The sequence below is a fragment of the Palaemon carinicauda genome, chromosome 1 (genome assembly GCF_036898095.1).
Source record: "Palaemon carinicauda isolate YSFRI2023 chromosome 1, ASM3689809v2, whole genome shotgun sequence".
In the NCBI taxonomy this organism is placed as follows: domain Eukaryota; kingdom Metazoa; phylum Arthropoda; class Malacostraca; order Decapoda; family Palaemonidae; genus Palaemon; species Palaemon carinicauda.
Window position 1 is genome coordinate 135,526,336 of NC_090725.1, and position 24,160 is coordinate 135,550,495.

Genomic DNA, 24,160 nt, shown 5'->3' on the forward strand with positions numbered 1-24,160 from the left:
TCCTCTTCAGACAGCAGTGGGAGCCAGGCTCAAGAACTACTGGCAGGCCTGGGAGAACAGGGGCGCAGACGTTCAGTCTGTGAAGTTACTCAGAGAGGGGTACAAGATTCCATTCTTACGCAAGCCCCCTCTAGCAACGACTCCCATCAACCTCTCCCAGGTACAGAGAGGAGGAAAAGAGTCTAGCTTTACAGCAAGAGGTGTCTCTCTTACTTCAAAAGGGAGCGGTAGTCATAGTCCGGGACCATCAATCCCCGGGCTTCTACAACCGCCTCTTCTTAGTGCCGAAGAAGACAGGAGGGTGGAGACCGGTGCTAGACGTCAGTTCTCTGAATGTCTTTGTCACAAAGCAGACGTTCACAATGGAAACGACAAAGTCGGTTCTAGCATCGGTCAGGAAGGAAGACTGGATGGTCTCGTTAGACCTAAAGGACGCGTACTTTCACGTCCCCATCCACCCAGATTCCCAACCTTTTTTAAGGTTCGTTTTCGGGAAGGTCGTCTACCAGTTCCAAGCCCTGTGCTTTGGCCTAGCACGGCACCTCTAGTTTTTACCAAACTGATGAGGAATATTGCCAAATTCCTGCACTTAGCAAATATCAGAGCCTCCCTCTATTTGGACGACTGGCTTTTAAGAGCTGCGTCAAGTCGTCGCTGTCTGGAGAATCTACAGTGGACTCTAGATCTGACCAAGGAATTGGGTCTCCTGGTCAATATAGAAAAGTCCCAACTCGGCCCATCCCAGACTATAGTTTACCTAGGAATGGAGATTCAGAGTCAAGCTTTTCGGGCTTTTCCGTCGGCCCCCAGAATCAATCAAGCCCAAGAATGCATCCAGTCTATGCTGAAGAAGGACCGGTGTTCTGTCAGACAGTGGATGAGTCTGATAGGGACGCTTTCATCACTGGACCAGTTCATCGCGTTAGGGAGACTTCACCTTCGCCCCCTTCAATTTCACTTAACTGCTCACTGGAGAAAGGACAAGACGCTAGAAGCGGTCTCAGTTCCTGTTTCCGAGAAGATGAAGTCGTCACTGACTTGGTGGAAGAACAACATTCTCCTCAGGGAAGGTCTGCCACTGGCTGTTCAGACCCCCGACCACCTTCTCTTCTCGGACGCATCGGACACGGGCTGGGGTGCGACGTTGGACGGTCGGGAATGCTCGGGCACGTGGAATGCGGTTCAAAGCGAGTTACACATCAACTGCAAGGAGCTACTGGCAGTTCATCTGGCCTTGAGAAGCTTCAAGTCCCTCCTTCTAGGCAAGGTGGTGGAGGTGAACTCCGACAACACCACAGCACTGGCGTACATCTCCAAGCAAGGAGGGACTCATTCGATGAAGTTGTACGAGATCGCAAGGGACCTCCTCACCTGGTCAAGAGATCAAAACATATCCCTTGTAACGAGGTTCATTCAAGGCGACATGAATGTCATGGCAGACCGCCTCAGCCGGAAGGGTCAGATCATCCCAACAGAGTGGACCCTTCACAAGAATGTATGCAACAAACTATGGGCATTGTGGGGCCAACCCACCATAGATCTGTTTGCAACCTCGATGACCAAGAGGCTCCCAAATTATTGCTCACCGATTCCGGACCCAGCAGCTGTTCACATAGATGCCTTTCTTCTGGATTGGTCCCATCTAGACCTTTATGCGTTCCCCCCGTTCAAGATTGTCAACAGAGTACTGCAGAAGTTCGCCTCTCTCGAAGGGACAAGATTGACGTTGGTTGCTCCCCTCTGGCCCGCGAGAGAATGGTTCACCGAGGTACTGCAATGGCTAGTAGACGTTCCCAGAACACTTCCTCTAAGAGTGGACCTTCTGCGTCAGCCGCATGTAAAGAAGGTACACCCAAGCCTCCACGCTCTTCGTCTGACTGCCTTCAGACTATCGAAAGACTCTCGAGAGCTAGAGGCTTTTCGAAGGAGGCAGCCAGAGCGATTGCTAGAGCTAGGAGGACATCCACTCTCAAAGTCTACCAGTCGAAGTGGGAAGTCTTCCGAAGTTGGTGCAAGTCCAAATCAGTATCCTCAACCAGTACCTCTGTAACTCAGATAGCTGACTTCCTGTTATACCTAAGGAAGGAAAGATCCCTTTCAGCTCCCACGATCAAGGGTTACAGAAGCATGTTGGCAGCAGTCTTCCGTCACAGAGGCTTAGATCTGTCCAACAACAAAGATCTACAAGACCTCCTTAAGTCTTTTGAGACCACGAAGGAGCGTCGGTTGGCCACACCAGGTTGGAACTTAGACGTGGTACTAAGATTCCTTATGTCAGCAAGGTTCGAGCCACTTCAATCAGCCTCTTTTAAAGATCTCTCTTTGAAAACTCTTTTTCTCGTCTGTTTAGCAACAGCTAAAAGAGTCAGTGAGATACACGCCTTCAGCAGGAACATTGGATTTACATCTGAAACGGCTACATGTTCCTTACAGCTTGGTTTTTTAGCCAAAAACGAACTTCCTTCTCGTCCTTGGCCCAAATCGTTCGAAATTCCAAGCCTTGCTAATTTGGTTGGAAATGAACAAGAAAGAGTACTGTGCCCAGTAAGAGCTCTTAAGTACTATTTGAAACGGACTAAGCCATTACGTGGACAATCGGAAGCTTTATGGTGTGCCATCAAGAAACCTTCTTTACCAATGTCGAAGAATGCAGTTTCTTATTATATTAGACTTTTAATTCGAGAAGCTCATTCCCATCTGAATGAGGAGGACCATGCTTTGCTGAAGGTAAGGACACATGAAGTTAGAGCTGTCGCAACTTCAGTGGCCTTCAAACAAAACAGATCTCTGCAGAGTGTAATGGATGCAACCTATTGGAGAAGCAAGTCAGTGTTCGCATCATTTTACCTTAAAGATGTCCAGTCTCTTTACGAGAACTGCTACACCCTGGGACCATTCGTAGCAGCGAGTGCAGTAGTGGGTGAGGGCTCAGCCACTACATTCCCATAATCCCATAACCTTTTTTAATCTTTCTCTTGAAATGCTTTTATTGTTGTTTTTTGGGTTGTCCGGAAGGCTAAGAAGCCTTTCGCATCCTGGTTGATTTGGCGGGTGGTCAAATTCTTTCTTGAGAAGCGCCTAGATTAGAGGTTGTGATGAGGTCCTTTAGTATGGGTTGCAGCCCTTCATACTTCAGCTCCTAGGAGTCGCTCAGCATCCTGTGAGGATCGCGAGGCTCAGTAAGGAAGACGTACTTAAAAAGGCAGAGTAATTGTTCAAGTCGACTTCCTTACCAGGTACTTATTAATTTTACGTTTGTTATTTTGAATAACTGCTAAAATGAAATACGGAATACTTAGCTCTTAAGGTTAACATATATGCTGGTCTCTACCCACCCCCTTGGGTGTGAATCAGCTATATGATCGTCGGGTAAGTTTAATATTGAAAAATGTTATTTTCATTAGTAAAATAAATTTTTGAATATACTTACCCGACGATCATAAATTTAAGGACCCACCCTTCCTCCCCAATAGAGACCCAGTGGACCGAGGAGAAAATTGGTTCTGTGTTGACATAGAGTACTTGAGTACCTACTCGACAGATGGCGCTGTTGATGTACACCCCCACCTGTATAGCGATCGCTGGCGTATTCCGCCCGTAGGTTTTTCTGTCGGGCAGCAGAGCTGACAGCTATATGATCGTCGGGTAAGTATATTCAAAAATTTATTTTACTAATGAAAATAACATTTCTCTCAAGGAGTTATCTACTGCACTGTAATTGCCCAGTGGCCACTTTCCTCTTGGTAAGGATAGAAGAGACTTTAGCTATGGTACGATGCTCTTCTAGGAGAAGGACACTCCAAAATCAAACCATTGTTCTCTAGTCTTAGGTAGTGCCATAACTTCTGTACTATGGTCTTCACTATCTTCGGTTAGAGTTCTCTTGCTTGAGGGTACACTCGGGCACACTATTCTATCTTATTTCTCTTACTCTTGTTTTGTTAAAAGTTTTTATGGTTTATGAAGGAAATCGGTATTTTATTGTTATTACTGTTTTTTAAATATTTTATTTTTTCCTGGTTTCCTTTCCTTACTATGCTATTTTCCCTTTTGGATCTCCTGGGCTTATAGCATCCTGCTTTTCCTACCAGGGTTGTAGCTTAGCAAGTAATAATGATGATAATAATAACTCCCGTTTAACCATTTGATATGATTTATCTCTACATCTTGAATTAATGATTTATATTGATGGTATAAAGTGCATTTTCCCCCATTGTTTTATTGGACAGGTACAAGAAGTAATCGACAGAAAAATGTTTTGGGAAGTAGTCAGTTGGAAAATATGCTTCCCCCTCTCTCTACTGCCAGAGCTCCACGCACAAGAAAGATGAATTTAGTAAGTGAAATAATAATTTTCTTTATGCCTTTATATTATTTCGACCAAAATATAAAAACTTTTCTTCTAATTGGATTCTATTTTCTTAATGGTAATGCTTGGTAGTATTATAGATGTTATTTTTTTTTCTAAATGATTCAGTTAGAATAATGGCTTGTTAATTATTTTGAATTTAGATAGAGGTTACTGTATATATTAAACTCTATGCTGACAGTTACCTTGTAGTGTTTTACGGACTGTGGCCATACGTAGCACACAGACTGCCTAGTGTCCGAATGCCAACCACACACTAAAGTACACTACACAAAAAGATAAAATGTTGGAATACTCAGAATTCTGGGCAAAAGGTAAACAATCAAGAGAACTTGGCACTGGGCACCGCCCCTCGATTTTTTATACTGGGCAAGGGGCCCCAGCTAGAACCTCAAATTTCCCAATTATCTTTTCTTGGGTTCCCCGTCTCTCTTCGCAGTGCTATGCACAGAGTCCTAGGTAAATAAGATGAGCAGTATGCCATCTGGGTAAGATATTTTTTAAGCTCTAGTAAACTCTGAACATCAGGAGAGAAAAATGACATTAAAAGCATATAACACAATCTTTAAATTGGTGGTTGAGAGGAGGACAGATTATGCAGGGTAAAAAAATGCTTTCTATATACAAGAAAAAAGAAATTAAACAATTGAGTGAAAAAAAAATAAATTCCATGGTGAGACAATATAGGTCTTCAAAACCAGAAGAAGAGACAAATATCTTCATACAGAGCCTCGTAGGAATCAATCCTCTAAATATTTAATCTACATATATAAGTATAAATAAAAACCAACTTAAGTGTATATATTTGGGCTAAATTCAAATTTAATTTCACAGGTAACTTAGTTACGTAAATTTTTCTTCTGAACCATAATTTTTTAAGTGATTTCGTTACAACTGCTTCAGAGCCTTTCTCCGTGCTACAATCAAAAGGGATGGAAAAATATCAAACACAGTACAGTACAGTACTCCTTTTAACTTCCCAAAAGCCATGCTACAGAAGTCTACATACAGTAATACCTGGAGATACGAGCTTAATGCGTTTCGGGACCCGAGCTCGTATGTCAATTTGCTCCTATCTCGGATCAATTTTTCCCATATAAGATAACTAACAAAACTTAATCCGTTCCCACTTTCTGAAAAAAAAAAACACCTAAAAACAGTATATTACAGTGGAAAAGCATGTTTTTAATTATTCTAATTCACATTCTACGCTCGCAAAATAACAAATACCTATGTACTGGTTATGATCTGCAATAAGATGTGACATTATTATGGAGTTCTTACCTTCGAGACAGACAGTAGCGGCTAACGGTGGTGTATGCGGAAGAAGAGGGGGAGAGAGACTCGACGGCAACACGTTCAGTACGCTACACTTTTGTAACACTACGCAACATAACTTAAACTTTAAATTTAACTTAAATGAAATTAGCCTACTGTACACACTTAAAAATAAATGTTAATCTTATGTTACACTAAACTTATTCCGAATGTTGTATCTCCTGGAGCTCAATCAATTCCTGTGTCGTGAGCTCTTCCTGATGCTCCTCGACAATGTCGTTCACGTCTGCCTCATCTACCTCCAGCCTCATGGATTTTCTAAGAGACACGATTTCATCTACCACAATAGTTTCAGGTTCATCAGGGTCTGGCGTATCGAACCCTTCAAAGTCAATCTCAGCGACGGAAGCTGGCCACAATTTCTTCCATGCTGAATTAAGAGTTGTTTGTATGACACCCTGCCATGCATTGTCAATAATTTTTAAGCAATGGACGATATTGAAATGTTCCTTCCAAAATCCACGAAGGGTGAGATTGGTGTTGTCTATGACTTTGACGCATTTCTTGAACAAATGCTTCGTGTACAGTTTTCAAAAGTTGGAAATTACTTAATGGTCCATGGGCTGGAGGAGTGGCGTGGTGTTGGACGAGAGATAAAGGACCTTGATGAACCTGTACTCATCAAGAATGTCCTCTTTGAGACCAGGAGGGTCACCAGCCGCATTGTCGAGGACCAGGAGGCATTTCATTGGCAGGCTTTTCTCGGCTAAATATTTTTTCACTGCCGGATCAAAGCACAGATTAACCCATTCTGTGAAGAAATGCCGCGTAACCCAAGACTTAGTATTAGCGCGCCACATCACTTGCAGTTTTTCTTTCAAGATCTTTGGCTCTTGAAAGCATGTGGGTTTTCTGAGTGGTACACCAGCAGTGGCTTGACCTTACAGTCACCACTGGCATTGCACACAAGGCTAGAGTTTACCGGTCCTTCATGGGTTTATGGCCCGGTAGTCTCTTCTCTGCCATGATGAACGTCCTTCTGGGCATCTTCTTCCAGAAAAGGCCAGTTTCATCGCAGTTGAACACTTGTTGGGGGATGTATCATTGTTCAATGATAACTGAGGCAAAGGTTTTGACGTAGTCTGCCGCGGCTTTCGAGTCGGAACTTGCTGCTTCCCCATGCCTCACAACCGAGTGTATCCCAGTCCGTATTTTGAAATTATCCAACCAGCCACGACTGGTTTTGAAGGTTTCTGCTACCATCGAAGTCCCTCCTCTCTCAGCTGCTTGCTTTCCTTTCAAGTTATTGTAGATTCCACTGGCCTTTTCACAGTTGATCGTCTCGGTCACGCTATCTCCCGCCAACTGTTTCTCCTTTATCTATATTTAAAGAAGCCTCTCCATCTTGTCATGAATATCACTGCGCAGTTTGGAAAGGATGGTTAGTCCTTTGGAAGGCTTGGTGCTCTTTATAGCATCCTTCTGCTTGAGGATGGTACATATTGTTGATGTACTCCTCTCATATTGGCGAGCCAGCTCAGTCACTTACACCAATCTCATGTTTTTTCGATTATTTCATGCTTTATCTCGATTGTCATCATACGCTTTTTCCTTTCACTACCCTTGTTTGCACTCCCTTGCTTTGGATCCATTGCTTATTCACTTAATTCTGTACTGATTAACGCAAAAAACACGTAAAAGTGCAAATACTACGGCCGATGCTCAGAGATAACTTTACGCGGCGGAGATCCGACGGGAAAGGGCGAGCGATGCTGTTCTCGTGAGAAGCCTCTCGCACACTCGGCCACCCAGCGGCCGCACAGGGAACCGTTTCGTATCCTCGTATCAAATTTGTCTTGTATCTCAGGGCAAAAATTTGCTCGAAACTTTCCTCGTATCTCAAATTTTTCGTATGTTGAGGTATTACTGTATAGCACCTTAATGGACGCAACAGTCTGTACGTTGCTGTTGCCTGGGTGGTCCAATGATCTCGCCAAGCAACACCACTGCTACATTAAATATCCAGACACAAAAGTTGAGAGTACCACCCGTGGCAGTTGGGATCAAGACAAAGCCGTTTTGGTCAAGGTCATCAAGACAAAGTTCTAAGTTTGAGACATAAGAAAACTTCAAGCTTGAAGGAGAACCCCGCCACATTGCGGTTCACGATCTACACAGTGAGTCAACAGGGTCTGAACATAAATCTCTGACTACCTACTGATAAAGGATACACAGCTGTACTGTTTTTTCACTAAAAGTGTCCACTGCACTGATATCTTGAGAATCCCCCACAGTAATAAGAACTCTAAACCATCTGATCACAAGCTTGAAATCTTTACACACCACATCCATCGTCTAATTATAACCTTGAAATCTTTACACAACGTCAGAAATTTTAACAATTTGATAAGAGTGTGGAACTGCTAAGCTGTGCAACATTCTCACTACCATCTCCAAGCCCTACAGGGAGTAGGGCATGTTGCCAATCACCTGCAAAGTGAAATTAAAACAGAGTAAAACATTATGAGGGGCTTGAGGATAATTAAAAAAAGCAATGAAACTATATCTGAAAGTATTTTGTATTTTTCCTAACATACAAAAAAATTAAGGTTTTTCACACAAGCCCCTTATCATTATTAGATTCCCCCCCCCTTCCCCTTTTGCCCTCAAGGCCATCTAAAAATGTCTTGTAACTGACAACAAATCCCTACACCAACTCTGTACATTTCAAGTGAATGTCAAAAAAAAAAAAAAAAAAAAATATCAATAGAAAGGTGGGATGATCAACTAAAAGAAATTTTATTTATCATTCATCCCTTCATCCACTTATCCAATAACATCATAGTTATTATTGCAGGAAACATTACAGTATTGCATACAGTCATAAAACTACTGTATTTAGCAAAATGAAAACTTACATTCATTGTATTACAGTACAGTTAAAATTTACTGAAACCAACAAAGAAGTCACGGTCATGGAAAATTTACAGCATTTAATAAAACAATTACATAAACTGTTACTCAGTACAGTTTTCCCCACATAAGGTGTCCCATTCCACAGCTTTTTAACTACCCCAATGTGGGAATCATAAAAATGACTAATAAAAAAGTAATTACTATACAAAAACTTGAAATAAAAAAATACTGTTCAGTACTCAATTCAGTGGGAGCTTTATAGTTCTTCTTCAGAATCTCAAAATTCGGTCTCGGGATATGCGACGGGATTCGGCAATCTGCTGGCGAGCCGTATTAATCTCTCGCAGTACCGGAGAGAGGCTAAGCCGGCAACTCTCCAGGTACAAGCGGGGTGTCTTTAATCGATCGATAACCTCGCATAACAGTTATTGGTATTTGTGGGTTATCAACATTCTCTGATGTGAACCAGAGACAGAATCTGTATACTCAGAAGAGGACAATAAAAATCCCGAAAATTTAGGCGATGACTCAGGGCAAAGCTCCGTTTCAGACGACTCAAATAGAGCTGTCGCGTTTAGGTCAAATACACCCCACTCTGCCACTTAAGCCCTGAGTTCCGACCGGCATTTATTTCATCAGAATGGCAGAAAGGGTTCAAATTCTGAGGTGACTCAGGAGTGGAGGACAGTTCCCTCTGGAGTTTTCGTCTGATCAGTGAGACAAGACCTCTATTCCATGACTCGAGGCTGAACTAGATGTAGGTCAGGAACTGGACTTTTTGGCCTAGTCCATGGGGAATTAAATCCACTAGAGGTGGGATTTTCAGGCAACCGTGGGTCATGATAATTGGATGGCAAAAAGGCAAGTAAGTCATAATCAGGATAAATGGACACTGCCGAGTCAGAAACCGGGCTTTCTAAACTAACAGGCCTTTACAAGTCTGGACTGAAACTCTTGAGCCAGCAAAAGGTGGTTCCAACACCGGAATTCTGGAAACTTTCCAGAATTCCCAACTCCCTGAACGACACCTTCCTCTCGGAAAGAGGAGTCTAAAAAATGGAATGTTGGGAATTCGGGCAGAGGAGAGTGAACCACCAATTTGGTGGTCAAAATCTGGGTTTCACACATTATAGTGGGGCTATCTTCCCACAGTTGGAGAACCACACGATCTCGAATAGATTCAGGCTTCAATACAGAAGTCATCAAAATTTTCTGGGGTATATCACCAAACATCTAGTGCTCTTTTACTTTCATAGGCCCTAGCTGGCTTAAGGATGGGCATAGGCTGAGTAATATTTCTCGTAGGATGGTAACTTTTCCCATGTCGTTAGGACTTGTTACAATCTCGAGACAAATGGCATGATGTGACTATGGCAACCACCCCATAGGAGTCGCCATCACTATTAGAACCAGAATTCCTTAACCATCTTGAGTCTCGATTACAGGATCAGGACCCTTCGGATACCAGAGAAAGTGCCTCCTAAGATAGACTGGAGGTCCAAGCCAGGCCTTTAACTGAGTATGGTGAGCTTTTACCTGTTCACCATCAGGCAGTCTCTGCAGCTCATAGGTAACCTTATTCTCGTGTACCTTAGTAACACGGAATACCCCTCAAACATAGGGATGAGTTTGTTCGACAAAAGTGTCTCAACTGGTGCACCTTAAGAACCAGAGAATCCTCCTTAAGGGGACTGGCTGGCTAATGCCGTTTTTTAATGACAGGACTCTGACATTCATACCACTTAACAAGATGACTTACGACATATCCAAACTGCATAGGATTTTTGCCTCTGACCTTTGGTTTTGCAACGCCAGGGCAATTTATCCTGAAAATTAGTGTTTTTCAAATTCTATCTCCTCCCTTGATACTTAAAATTAAGACCTGGTATTAATGCCCTATATAGACATGATATAGACCTCAAATGAAATAGTTTTTTTTTCTAAAAGTCATTTTTTGCTATATATGTAATTTTTTTCATTCTGGTAAAAAAAAATCTATCTGTATACCAAGGCACATCCCCCAATTTTGGGGGGTAGCCGACATCAAACAAATGAAAAAAGGGGGACCTTTCCTCTACGCTCCTCCCAGCCTGACGAGGGACTCAACCGAGTTCGGCTGGTACTGCTAGGGGGCCACAGCCCACCCTCCACCGTTATCCACCACAGATGAAGCTTCATAACACTGAATCCCCTACTGCTGCTACCTCTGCTGTCATCCAAGGGGACCGTAGGAAGAAGCAGGGCCTACTGGAACCAAGTCAAAATCGCTCACCTTTCATTCCTATTTCTAGCACGCTCTCTTGCCTCTCTCACATCTATCCTCCTATCACCCAGGGCTTTCTTCACTCCATCCATCCTCACAAACCTTGGCCTTCCTCTTGTACTTCTCCCATCAACTCTTGCATTCATCACCTTCTTTAGCAGACAGCCATTTTCCATTCTCTCAACATGGCCAAACCATCTCAACACATTCATATCCACTCTAGCTGCTAAATCATTTCTCACATCCATTTTCACCATCACTACCTCATTCCTAACCCTATCTACTCGAGATACACCAGCCATACTCCTTAGACACTTCATCTCAAACACATTCAATTTCTGTCTCTCCGTCACTTTCAATCCCCACAACTCCGTTCCATACATCACAGTTGGTACAATTACTTTCTCATACAGAACTCTCTTTACATTCATGCCTAACCCTCTATTCTTTACTACTCCCTTCACTACCCCAACACTTTTCATCCTTCATTCACTCTATGATGGAGAGTTATGAGGAAGTAGATCACTTTATGTACTTGAGTAAAAAAATAAATCCTATATTTCAGGGAAAAAAGTAACAAAAAAATATAAAACAAAATTTGGAAAAGAGGGCTCTATTTTATTGTTTTATAATGTCTTTCTAAGTTATATACCAAATTTCAGTTCTACTGTATATCTTTAAAACTAAGGGAGAAGATATAATTTGAAGGTCAATAGGTAATGGTGTTCAAAGTTTTTCCTTGTATTCTTACGAAGACAATATTAATTAATCATGATTATTAAGAATTTTTTTTGTCCTTTTTGGATATTAATAAACCAAAACAGTTAATCATAATTTATTCATAAATGAAGATGCCTTTGCTCAATATCTTTTTTCTTTAAGCGAGACAGTTGCTCCTTCATCATGTCTCTCCTTCACCAACTCTGCTAATTTCACCGATATTACCCACTTCTGAACTCTAATAATTATTAGAGAGAATTCACTTCTTCCTTTTATGTTAGCGAGATGTTGAAATTGTCTTTTCCTCTTCAAAATGATGAAATTCTTTCTTAAAATGAGAAAAACAGACTTAAAAATGAGCGAAGGTCAGAGGTCAAACTCAAACATGTTCTATCTTTTAGGTTTGGGGTAGGACTGAGGGCCGAAGGTTGTAATTTACCGTGTAATGCATCGTCTTGTGACTCGTTGAATCTATACACATGCCATTACTCACAATTTGTTTTACATTAAAATGTAATAATTATCAAAATTTACGAAAACAGAAGAAATACTGCATTTTCTTGTAGGGAACAATGCTTTTGGTTGTTACATTTACTAATTACCCTGTAGCTGTGAAAGTAAGAGTAATTTTGAAAAAATATTTTGTTTACGCATTCTGCATTGCCATACGAAGCTCAGTGAATTTTTTCGGGATTTTATGTTTTTCTTTCTATACCCCCATGTATTGGTGTTCTGGCCGGGCCCCGTAAACAGTTTCTACCGAGGATGCCCTTCAGCCCATGCGTGTCTCGTTCTGCGGACAGCAATGGGATACTATCAACATCGTGAGCACCCATCAGTATGCTCTCAGCTGGAGTACAACCAATCTCAGTGTGGTGGGAATGGTTGTAGCCAAGAACTGTTCTGGATAAATACTGGTCCCTTTCCAAGGAAATCACCCATAGTAACTCACCAATTTTACGTTTCTCCCGCTCTGCTGCGCCATTACTAGAGGGTTTATACGGAGTTGTTTTCACATGTACAACATTGTACCGCTCCAACAACAAAGTAGATTCATGGGAAATAATCCAGGGCTGTCATCAGTCAATATCCAGACTGGAACGCAAGGAATAACAGGAAAAACTCTGTCTTCAAGTGCCTGGCATATCGTACTGCTCTTCCTATTCCTTGTGGGTACTGCTGTCACCCATTTGTAATAATGGTTGACTACCATCAGACACCCAATAAAACCAGTATTGGTTGTTGGGAGACTCGCAAGGTCCATAGCAATAATTCAAAAGGAGAAGAGGTAACTATTTTCAAGGTTGGCAGGGCAACCACCTCCTTGAAACCTTACAAGTGTGACATTCCCAACATATCTGGCACATATCCCTGATCAGTATTATTATTATTATTATTATTACTTGCTAAGCTACAACCCTAGTTGGAAAAGCAGGATGCTATATGCCCATGGGCCCCAACAGGGAAAATAGCTCAGTGAAGAAAGGAAACAAGGAAAAATTAAATATTTTAAGAAGAGCAACAACATCTAAAATGTTTCAGTATAAACTGTAAAAACTTTTAACAAAACAAAACAAGAGAAGAGAGATTAGCTAGAATAGTGTGCCCGAGTGTACCCTCAAACAAGAGAACTCTAATCCAAGATAGTGGAAGACCATGGTACAGAGGCTATGGCACTACTCAAGACTAGAGAACAATGGTTTGATTTTGGAGTGTCCTCCTAGAAGAGCTGTTTACCTTAGCTAAAGAGTCTCTTATACCCTTACCAAGAGGAAAGTAGCCACTGAACAATTACAGTACAGTAGTTAATCCCTTGGGTGAAGAATAAATGTTTGGTAATCTCAGTGTTGCCAGATGTATGAAGAAAGAGGAGAATCTGTAAAAAATATACCAGACTATTCGATGTACAGTATGTGTAGTCAAAGGACCCCATAACTCTCTAGCGGTAGTATCTCAATGGGTGGCTGGTGCCCTGGCCAACCTACTACCTCTAAAATTACACTAATTAAAGATTTGTGCCAAACGAGTTGACGGAGCATTGCAGCCATTTTCCCAATCCCCCAGTGAGCATTCTGGAGGTGTCTTAGCAACCAGGTCAATCAGAACATTGAAGGTGACTACCGGGACTACCTAGCCATCGGAGTTCCGCTTCACTAGCAAACCCTGGTGCACTTCCAGGTCAGACCAACTTCTCCTATAGGGCAGATAGGAGCGTGGAACCCGAGATACAGGAACTCTGGAGTAGATCATCTCGATGACAGATTGGATCTGTCGATGATCTCCTTGGATCTAGGCCACCTGACTAAAAGACAGAAGAGCATTCCCGAAGAACACTCCATGATCACCTGTCACCTTCATGACAGTGGTTTTGGTTTGCAGAGTGGAGACTAAGAGTACCTTGATAGACAGTTGAAGAACAGCAGTGTGGTCATAACCAACTGTTCTTGGGGTGAATCCAGGGTCAGGTAGGATTCCTACAAAGGTCAAAAAAAAAAAGTTAATGTCTTCGGCAGCTACCACCGCATAGTCAGCATCTTTTCGTGACAAGTTGCTAGAAAGAATGTCTGGTTACTGGGAAAGTCCTCTTCCACAGTATACCAGGCAAAGTGGTCAGTCTTTTGTGGTTGGTGTCATAAAAGGAATATTTCTCCACTTGATGCCACTATTCCAGTAATAGCGGAGTTTCGTGTATACCTTTGTGAGGAAAAACTCCTTTCGGTCGGCAGTGAAAGGCTTTCGCTCAGCCTTAAGCCTTGCCTTTAGACTGAAGGGAGTAGATCTTTCCTCTGTGTTGGAGCGTTCCTTACTCATACGGAGTTATGAGATCACATGTCCCCTGTTGGAGATAGACCTCCTCCTTGGAATGGGGTTCGCATCTTGAGATCCTTAAAGGGGCCTCCCTACGAACCATTATGCCATGCAACAGATTTGTAACTTCACTTTTAAGACAGCATTCCTACTCGCCTAAGCCTTAGCAAAGTGTTAGTGAACTTCATGGTCTCTCATGTGACATGCCCATTCAAGGGCAAGGGGATTGGGGAGGTGACACTCGGCTTCGTCCCTAAGTTCATTGCAAAGACTCAAAATTCTTGGGTACTGGACCATAGATTCAGGCCCTTGCAGATTAAGCGTCTACATTCTGTAATCAATAACCTAGATCAATTGTTTCTATGCCCGGTGAGGAGTTTGAGATATTACCTTAAACGCACTGCAGCAACTCGACCCCAACTAACATCGCTATTTGTTAGTTCAGGTGGGATTAAGGGGAGGATTACTAAGAATACTATTTCAGCCTGGATTTGCAGTCATAGACAATGCTCTGAATCCGGAACCTCCCCCAGCTGTAAGACCTATAGCTCGTGATGTCGGGGGCATCAGTACGTCCCTGGCATTCAAGTGCAATTACTCCGTGTTGCAGGTATAACAATCGGGAGTGTGGAAGCATTAGACCACCTTCACCACCCACTTTATTCAAGACGTGACCCACAGGAGACTCGATAAGTTTACTGTACTATTGGTCCTGTGGCGGCTGCACAACAGGTAGTTTAATAATACCTCAAGCTCCTTACTGGACAATTAGCAGATGGTTAGGGCATTGGTTACCTGGGTTAAGTCTGGGATGAATGAGTGTATGTCTGGCCTTTTTCCTTTCTTCATTTTCCCCTCCCTTGGGGTTCAGCGCTGTGTGTCCCTTTGCAACTGGTTTCAACCTCTGAAGGTAATGAACCACTTCCCTTGTGTAACCTAGTATAGTTTTAAAATGAATATACTTGTACATGCCCCTAATGCATCTCGTGAGGTAGGCATGGGGAAACTTCTATTTCATATGTGTAAGGTTCCTTTTTGAACTCGACACTCTTACCTAGACGTTCATGTGCTATCTGTCACAAGTACTTGTATTGCTCAGGTCGCTATCATTCTCACCTCGTATTAGTATTAATAAGCGAGGTGGCTTTGTTTCTCTCAATTAGTCTAATACTGTACTAGGTAAACCCGGGTCAATGACTAAGCCAGTAGTCGGACTTACCACCCATCTAAGGGCGAGTCATCCACATAAATAATGTAAGGTTTGTTAGTATGGGAACAAATGACAAATTGGGAAGTGATTTCTATTTTTCCCTAACTAATACAAACCTGGAGGTAAATAAATTGTCATGCCATCACCTGTCCCCCTTGATAAATCTTGCTTGCAATAAAAAAAATGGCGTTCACTGATGTGAGTAAATATAGATGGCTGGCCCCTGACCTACCCATTACAGTGGCTAGGTAGGGTTGCCACCTCGCACTTTTAGTCAAATGGCTACATTTCAATTCCTCTGAAAGTATATCCACATAAATAACTCCAGGTTTGTATTAGAGAAAAATACAAATTATCTCCAAATTTGTCCTCTTTCCATCACGTTGCCAGATAGTACCATCGTAGTAGGGGATGTTGATGAAGGAGAGGTCTAACTGGTGGGGGACCTATGGTCGTGGTTCTGTCACGCCCCAGTATCTATACCGATACTCTTTTGAGTGAGTGAGCTGGGTTAATTCCTGGCATTCCATGCATTCCTTTTTTCTCTGGTATATTTAGCAATATTTATGCCTTAGAAATGGTGCTTTAAGGAGCATTTCACTGGGCGACACAGGTTCCTCGCCCAGAAATAGAATTTTCCTTCGTCAAAATCCCTTTTTTAAAAACGCACAACTCTCTACGCAGTTAGAAAACAAAGACTTAATTCTGACCAATGTGTCAAAGAAGTTACGTTATTTGCCAAAATCTTGAATTTCTTTTCAGTACAAAAAGAACTTACACTTGATGCGCTCTTCAGTCAGTGACTGTGACTTCATAATGCTTTACGCACGGAAATCCCACATACCCATCATTCATTTTATTCAAACTCAAAGCAGCTGGCCTTTTAACATAAAATACATTTATGCTCCCGGTTAACTCATTTGATGTTACTTTCTTTAAATATTTTGTTAACAATGCCTGACCTTATCAATCAGACAAACACCAGTTGAACAAATTACTTCTAATACACTGTAACTAGAAGAAATTAAATGTAAGTTCTTTAAATAGCCCACGTGACAAATTACCAATTACTTGACAAACTGTTGACAAAACTGTTAACAAACTTAACTCTTCATTAATCAGGATAAGCTCAGACTTACAAACAATGGTTTAACACTTTCCTTTAAAATATTTCATGTCGAATTAAGTACTAATCATCGGCAATACAGAATGTGACGTAAGAACAAATATGTATGGCGACAGGAATTTCCATAATTGTCAACATACCTAAGTTACACTTCTTTCTCCATAATTTTACTAAGTACATTCTTAAAGAGGACATCAACAATTTTGTACCCTAAATCCTAGCTCTGAATTACAATCAATACCTAATACCATCCTACATTCCATTTATGACTGAAACATCTTTTCTCTCGAATTAAATAACTGGTGTCATCGTTACTCCCTTTTTAATTCACAGAATTTTCCAACATGCGATCATACCTTTTTTCAAAATTACATCTAACACGTTTGGCAGCTAAGGTCATGGATAACAGAAATAAATTACTTTAAATTAAAGAAATCATGCAGGGAAAATTCACAGTTCACACAGTGCAAAGAACAATTTCTTATCTATCTACACAGCAGCAAAAGCATTGACTATTTTTTCTCCTAAAAAATCTATCTTTACTCGGATCTTTAACACTGAGAGCATTGTTTTCAACTAGTTACTTTTTCAATCAAAACTAGTGTTCTTCATTTTATCTTAACATTACATAAAGAAAATTGAATTACAACTTCATTACTCTACACACTTTTACCAAATCTTACAACATATTTGCTAATCCCAGAACTACAGATTTTGTACCACGTCACTAAGTTGTTGATTGCTGTAGGTTGCCTTTGGTCCTTTTGTCCTACAGTTGCTTTCTGGGACCTCTTTCAATTTTTGGGATTGTCCTTGGTCTTCGTGGGTGCGCCATATCTGTCAGGGCGCCCGCTAGTGTTGATTCGCCGACAAATTTTTCGATCGTTAGGTCATTTGCTAGCACCCCAACTGCTTCTGATGAATGATTGATAGGACCCCATAGAAGGGTCCTGGCCCGCCATCCAAACAGTTTCGATGCTATTGATCCTGCGACAGAAAACTGTGGGCGTACCATCTTCGTTTCCCACAGGAACATTACCATGTCGTCCTCGGGGACGAGTGTGTTTCCTCATGAAGGGTTCCTCTCTTGGGCGTCGGCTGTTCTGGCCCTCCTGCCTTGTTGGAAGGGTGCTAATGTCTCTTCCCTGCTGGTCTGCCGTGGGTGACTGGTTTATGTCACCCCTCCTGGCTGCTATTCTCGACATAATCATCAGGATTTTCTTCTTGATTTTTCTAAGGAAAATCTTTGTCCCTTTTCTTCTTTCGTTATCATCCACTGCTTTCTTAATTGGCTTTTTCTTCTGAGGTTTTCCTTTCCTCTTTCTTCTGAGATGTCTGCTCTTTGCTTCTTGTGTGTCTTAGTTTCCCTCTCATTTTTTGTCATTGTTCGCGTCATAGGTCTATTTTTGGTAGTTGTGGCACTCTGTCTTTTGCTCATTTTTACACTTGATTTTAATACTGTTTCATCCTCTTCATCCCGCAGTTATGTCACCATTTTGTCACTGGTTTTAGTGGCAATTAGATAATAAATGATGAGAGGCAGGGAAATAGAGGACTTTTACATCATTAAGAGGATGTATTGTTCAAGATAGTTTTCAGATAACACGAGCAGAAATCTTCTTCAAAGTAAATGGGTGAATCTCTCTTATTACATTACATAGTCCATTGAACTCTATATCTATTGTAGATTCTCATATGTTGTAGATAACAATAGATCAACTTTAATAAACACACTGGGGGAGAAAGGGCACAGAGCAGGTTACTGTTAATCTTCTTCCATCAGTAAAATAGCTATTTATCTTGTCAAATCTGACTTACTAACTGAACATTACAATCTTAATTTCTATCCAAGTTATGCAAGAGGGAGGGGCACACATGTTACTTGTCTCACATTATAAGTCTTAAGCAAAAGTTACTACTAAGATTACAACCTAGTGGAGTGTCGTTTGGTGTACTGGGCGCCCAGCGGCGACTAGGGCACGCGACTATGCTTCGTGCCAACTCCCCTCCCCCTACTTCCAATGGTGATTTTTTGTCGCACCTGTCTCTATGGGGATCAGGTGCGTCCTCCAGGAGATAGGTGGTAGCCTGTCACTACGTGATATCTGAGATTTAGGTCTCCCAGATCTCGGTTGTCCCATCTCAGATCCCCTTGTGCTTTTCCCATATCTCTCATGCTTTGACCTGGGAAGTAAAAGAACGACAATAGTTGACATTCAACATACATGGTGCAACTCTTTTCCCGGCCTGAGGTGGCTTGTGATCTGCTTTTTCATGATCTAATTATTTACGTTAGTTTATAATCCCTGACAATATAGAGTGCAGTTCCATTGTGCAACAAAAATAGCTAGGGGTCAATCTTGTATGTCTTTTTTTTTTTTTTTTTTTTTTTTTTTTTTTTTTTTTTTTTTTTTTTTTTTTTTTTTCTCTCTCTTCGCTCAACAATAGAACACCACCCTCTGTTTGGAGGAAAGTAATAAAGATAGCAGGCAAATTTATCCCAAACCTACTGCCACTGTTGAAGGTGAATGGTCAGCATGTGACTGGAGCACTAGATGTTAGCATTGCTTTGGCTGTGCATATCCGAAGTATGCAAGCGTGAAGCAGCTCCTTGTCACCAGCATAAAAGCCATGAAGAATGAAAACTTAGATTTTACAACAGAAATGGAGGAATCTTAAAATGTTCCTTTTACCGAAAGGGAACTCAATACTGCTCCTGGTCCTGAGGGAATTCCAGGTATTTGCAAGAGTACGCTCTCCATTTACTCCAAAATTATGCAATCCTGCAGCTCTCCTCTTTCAGTACAGTAATTAGGAGGTTCTTTAAATGCTGGGAAAGCAAAAAATAGCAAGGTATGTTACGCAATGGGGTGGGGTTGAGGAGGTACTAAACGATCTGGAACCAACATCATAAAAATAGTCAGAGAAGTTTGTGACGTCGGCGGACATTTGGTATATATTCAAAATTTATACTAAATTAAAAATGGATCAATTACTCAAAAGTGTCACTATTTGTGAATTGTATATTTTATTTGATAAATACTTGACAACAAATCTTATTTCTTTAAAGAAACTTTTTATAAGTGACCATTTTTGCAGCGTATGTCTGTATTCATTGGCGGGAAATTGGGAGGCATCCTTAAGCAACGGTCAATAGATGGCGTTATTGTGGCAGAACGTCGTCAGGGAAAACTAGTCCTCAAAATAGTTTCTTTAAAAGAACACTTTAATATGATTTATTATCCAATATTTACCAAATATAAAATATACAATTCACAAATAGTGACACTTTTGAGTAATTACTCGAGTTTTAATTTAGTATATATTTTGAATATATTCCAAATGTCCACCGAGTGCTGACGTCACGGACTTCTCTTTGATTGACTATGTTGACGATGTCAGTTCCAGGTAGTTTAGTACCTCCTCAACCAACCCCTCCCCCTCCCCCCCCTTGCACAACATATCTTGCTATTTTTTGCTTTCCCAGCATTTAAAGAACCTTATTACTGTACAAAAAGAGGAAAGCTGCAAGATTGCATAATTTTGGAGTAAATAGAGAGCATGCTCTTGTAAACAAATGCCAAATTCCATATGCAATGATTGAATATATAACCTTTAACATTGAATTATTTATTTTCAGCTTTATTAATAGAATATGACATGATGATAGTTACCCAATAGTCTGGGAACTAGCCAATATTTAGCATTTTTAAAATCCAACAAGGATAAGTTTTTAGCAGCAAACTATTGACCAGTTGCATTGACTTCTTTATTTTATGCAAGATCATGGAGAAAATGGTCAATTTGAAGATGATGTGGTACTTGGAGAAGAAAGGTATTTTATCACATATCTAGTACGGTTTTAGGAAAATAAATGTCTAATGACTTGAGTCCTCTATTTGCCAAGCCTTAGCTTCCAAATAACACCATGTAACAGTCTCTTTTAACCTTGAAAAGGCATATGATACTGCATGGCAACACGTTATACTTGAAACCATTCGTAATTTGGGATTGAGAGGCCATAGACCACTTTTTATGCTACTATTTAGTGCAGATTTTTTCAGCTTAAAGTAGGTGAAACTCTGTCAGATAGTAAATGTCAGAAAGCAAGAGTTCCCCAGGGTAGTGTGTTGGGTGTAACCCTATTTGCATTAGCCATAAATGGGATATACTCTTTCATTCACCATGATATTCTCTCGATACTGTTTGTAGATGAGCACGCCATATTATTTGTTAGAGCTAGAATGGCAGTAGTTGAGAGGAAGTGGTGATGCCCAACAAATTCCGTGTGTAGATGAAGCCAGATTTCTAGCTTTGATATTAAACTGCAGGCTGCTGTGGGTTCCTCACTTAAAGGCTCAAAAGTAAAATTTATTAAAAGACTAAATCTTTTAAAGGTACTGTCCTACACATGGGGGTGGGGAGGGAGGGCAGACCCCAAAACTATTTAAAAATTTTATAAAGCTATAATTTTTCAAAAATTAGTTATAAGTGTGAAATACAGTATAATCCTTAGCCACCCCAAGCTGATTTAAGATTTTAAATCATATACACCATACCAGTAGTGTATTAGATTAGCCACAGGAGCTTGTAGAACTTCACCCATCCCAAGCTTCCTTGCTGAAAAGGCAGAATTTTTGTTAGGTCTTTACTAGAGGTCTTCTTTTGTTTTATTTTGGTTTAGGTTACAAGGAATTCCTAATTTTTTAGTCTTTCAGACGGCAAACCGTGTAAGGCATTATAGGTATTATGAGCTGCACCCAAAATCTCCTCTTACCTTATGGGTTTCAGGTAAAACAATAAACAGTAGTAGGTTGGCCAGTGCACCAGCTACCCATTGAGATACTACTGCTAGAGAGTTACGGGGTCCTTTGACTGGCCAGACAGTACTACATTGGATCATTCTCTCTGGTCACGGTTCTTTCCCTTTGCCTACACGTACACCAAATAGTCTGGCCTATTTTACAGATTCTCCTCTGTCCTCATACACCTGACAACACTGAGATTACCAAATTATTCTTCTTCACTCAAGAGGTTAACTACTGCACTGAAGTTGTTCAGTGGCTACTTTCCTCTTGGTAAGGCTAGAAGAGACTTTAGCTATGGTAAGCAGCTCTTCAGGAGAAGGACACTCCCACATCAAACCATTGATATCTTGTCTTGGGTAGTGCCATAGCCTCTGTACCATGGTCTTCCACTGTCTTGGGTTAGAGATCTCTTGCTTGAGGATACACTCGGGCACACTATTCTATCTAATTTCCCTTCCTGTTTTGTTAAAGATTTTATAGTGTATTTAGGAAATATTTATTTTGATTTTATGGTTCTTAAAGTATTTTATTTTTCCAAGTTTCCTTTCCTCACTGGGCTATATTCCCTGTTGGAGCCCATGGGCTTATAGCATCCTGCTTTTCCAACTAAGGTTGTAGCTTGGCTAGTAATAATAATAATAATAATAATAATATAGCCTAGCTAGACTAAGATATCACCAACTCCTCCAATGGAAATTACCAGATATCTTTCTGTAGATATTTTATTAGCATTAAAAAGAACATGACTGATGTAGAATCACAGTCTATTTTTATGGAATCTGTGGAAGAACATAAGTCAACTTTTATCTTTATTGGTGCCTCCAAAACTAATGCTGGTGTTGGATTTGGAATATATAGCAGGGCATTTAGTTTTTAGAAGTGCACTTCCCGCAATATCATCTATATTTACTGCTGAACTGTGTGACATGGTGACTGCTATTGAAAAAAGTGTTAAAGGAAACGGGCAATTATACAATTTTTAGTGATGTAAGCTGTGTCTTACAAGCTTTAGAATGGCTCTTTTTTAAACTGGGGGTTATAACAGTTCAGTTTTGCTGAGTTCCAGCACATGTAGGTGTGCCTGGAAGTGAGGTATATAGAGTGGCAAATGAAGTTTCAGCTGAATTGCCTCCAAGAAGATATCCTCCTCCCCTCTTAGGAACTTTGGTAGCCGCATTAAGATACTAGATGGATGGATATATGGTGGTTACATGGAGGCCATGGGTTTGGAATTTGAAATAAAGAGGAATAAATTTACAATATTTTGTATGGAGGAATTTTTTCTAAAGTATATTTTGTATTTTTTATATTTTTTCAAACTTTTAAAATATATAAATATATAGATATTCATATAAAATAAAATACCAAAAATATGGAAAATTACTACTGGCATTTTGTTTATATTGTAATAAAAAAAAATTCATTGAAATTTTTAGTCAATTCTATTCAGTACTTTTTGATAAAAATTGAATTTAATTTTTTTTTGTTTAATAGAGTTTTTATTCATTTAGAAAAAACAATAGTTGATTTCAATGAAACTTGCTCCGATTTATTTTTGCCCTAATAGCTATAACATAGAGAAAAATGAGATTTATCCAGTGATAAATAACGGTTTTGTGTTCAATGGCGGATGCTCCCCTTAAGAAGAGATAGAGAGAATATTTTGAACACCTATTGAATACAGAAAAGGAGAAAGGAGCTGGGAGAAGCACAAAGTGTGGAGGGGCAAGTGATGGAGATACGGAATACAGAAATGAAGTGGTCTTTTAGTAAAATTTAAAATGGTAAAGTACCAGGTCCATCAGTTTCAAATGGAAGAATGGATGTTGGATTTATTAAAAGCAATATGGGGAAAGGAAATAATGCCTTATGACTAGGAGGAGTGTCTAATGTTATCTATATTTAAAGGGAAAGGTGATATCATGGAATGTGGTAACTACATTGGAATTAAACTAACAGAGCATGGTTTGAAAGTTTTTGAGAGGGTACTTTATGAAAGATCAAGAAAGAGTAAAGATTAGGAAACAGCAGTATGGCTTTATGACAGGGAAAGGGACTGTGGATGCCATCTTTATAGTAAGGCAGCTACAGGAAAAGAGACTAAGAAGGAAACCAGAAGCTCTTCTGTACTTTTGTAGATCTAGAAAAGGCTTACGATAGAATACTATAAGAAGTGATCTTTTGGTGTTTGATGAAGAGGAAGGTCTAGAAGTTTGTTAGAATGGTAGAGGTGATGTACAAAAGAATGAAGATAAAAGTAATAACAGGTGTTGAAGAAACAGAAATCTTTGAAGTCAGTGTTAAATTACACTAGGGGTCATCGTTAAGCCCATTTTTATTTATACTGGTCTTGGATGCGTTAAGTGGAAAAATAAGAGATGAAGAGTTGTGGGAGTTGCTATATGCTGATGATTTGGTGATTACTGCTGAAAATGAGGAAGAAATACAGAGTAGGGTGGTAGATTGGCTAGACTCTTTAGAGAGGTTTGACTTGAGGGTAACAATGAATAAGACTGAAACTATGGTGAGCAGTAAGGATGGTAGGGACAGGATAGACATAATGTGCATGAAAGTAGAGGCTCGGTTATAAAACGGGTAGAACTAATTAGATACTTGGGTGCTAGCATAAGTCAGAGGGTGGAGGTAAGGCTGAAATTGAGAA

The 24,160-nt window shown here is 40.5% G+C and overlaps 1 protein-coding gene across 2 annotated transcripts in view; it reads left to right on the top strand.

Moving 5' to 3' along the window:
• LOC137651851 (borealin-like) overlaps positions 1-24,160 on the top strand; it is a 183,531-nt gene that overhangs the window by 116,224 nt on the left and 43,147 nt on the right. For both annotated transcript variants that reach the window (XM_068385072.1, XM_068385077.1), the window contains exon 5: positions 4,230-4,336. In XM_068385072.1, the coding sequence (XP_068241173.1) occupies positions 4,230-4,336 (107 nt within the window). The remainder of the gene's footprint in view (positions 1-4,229; positions 4,337-24,160) is intronic.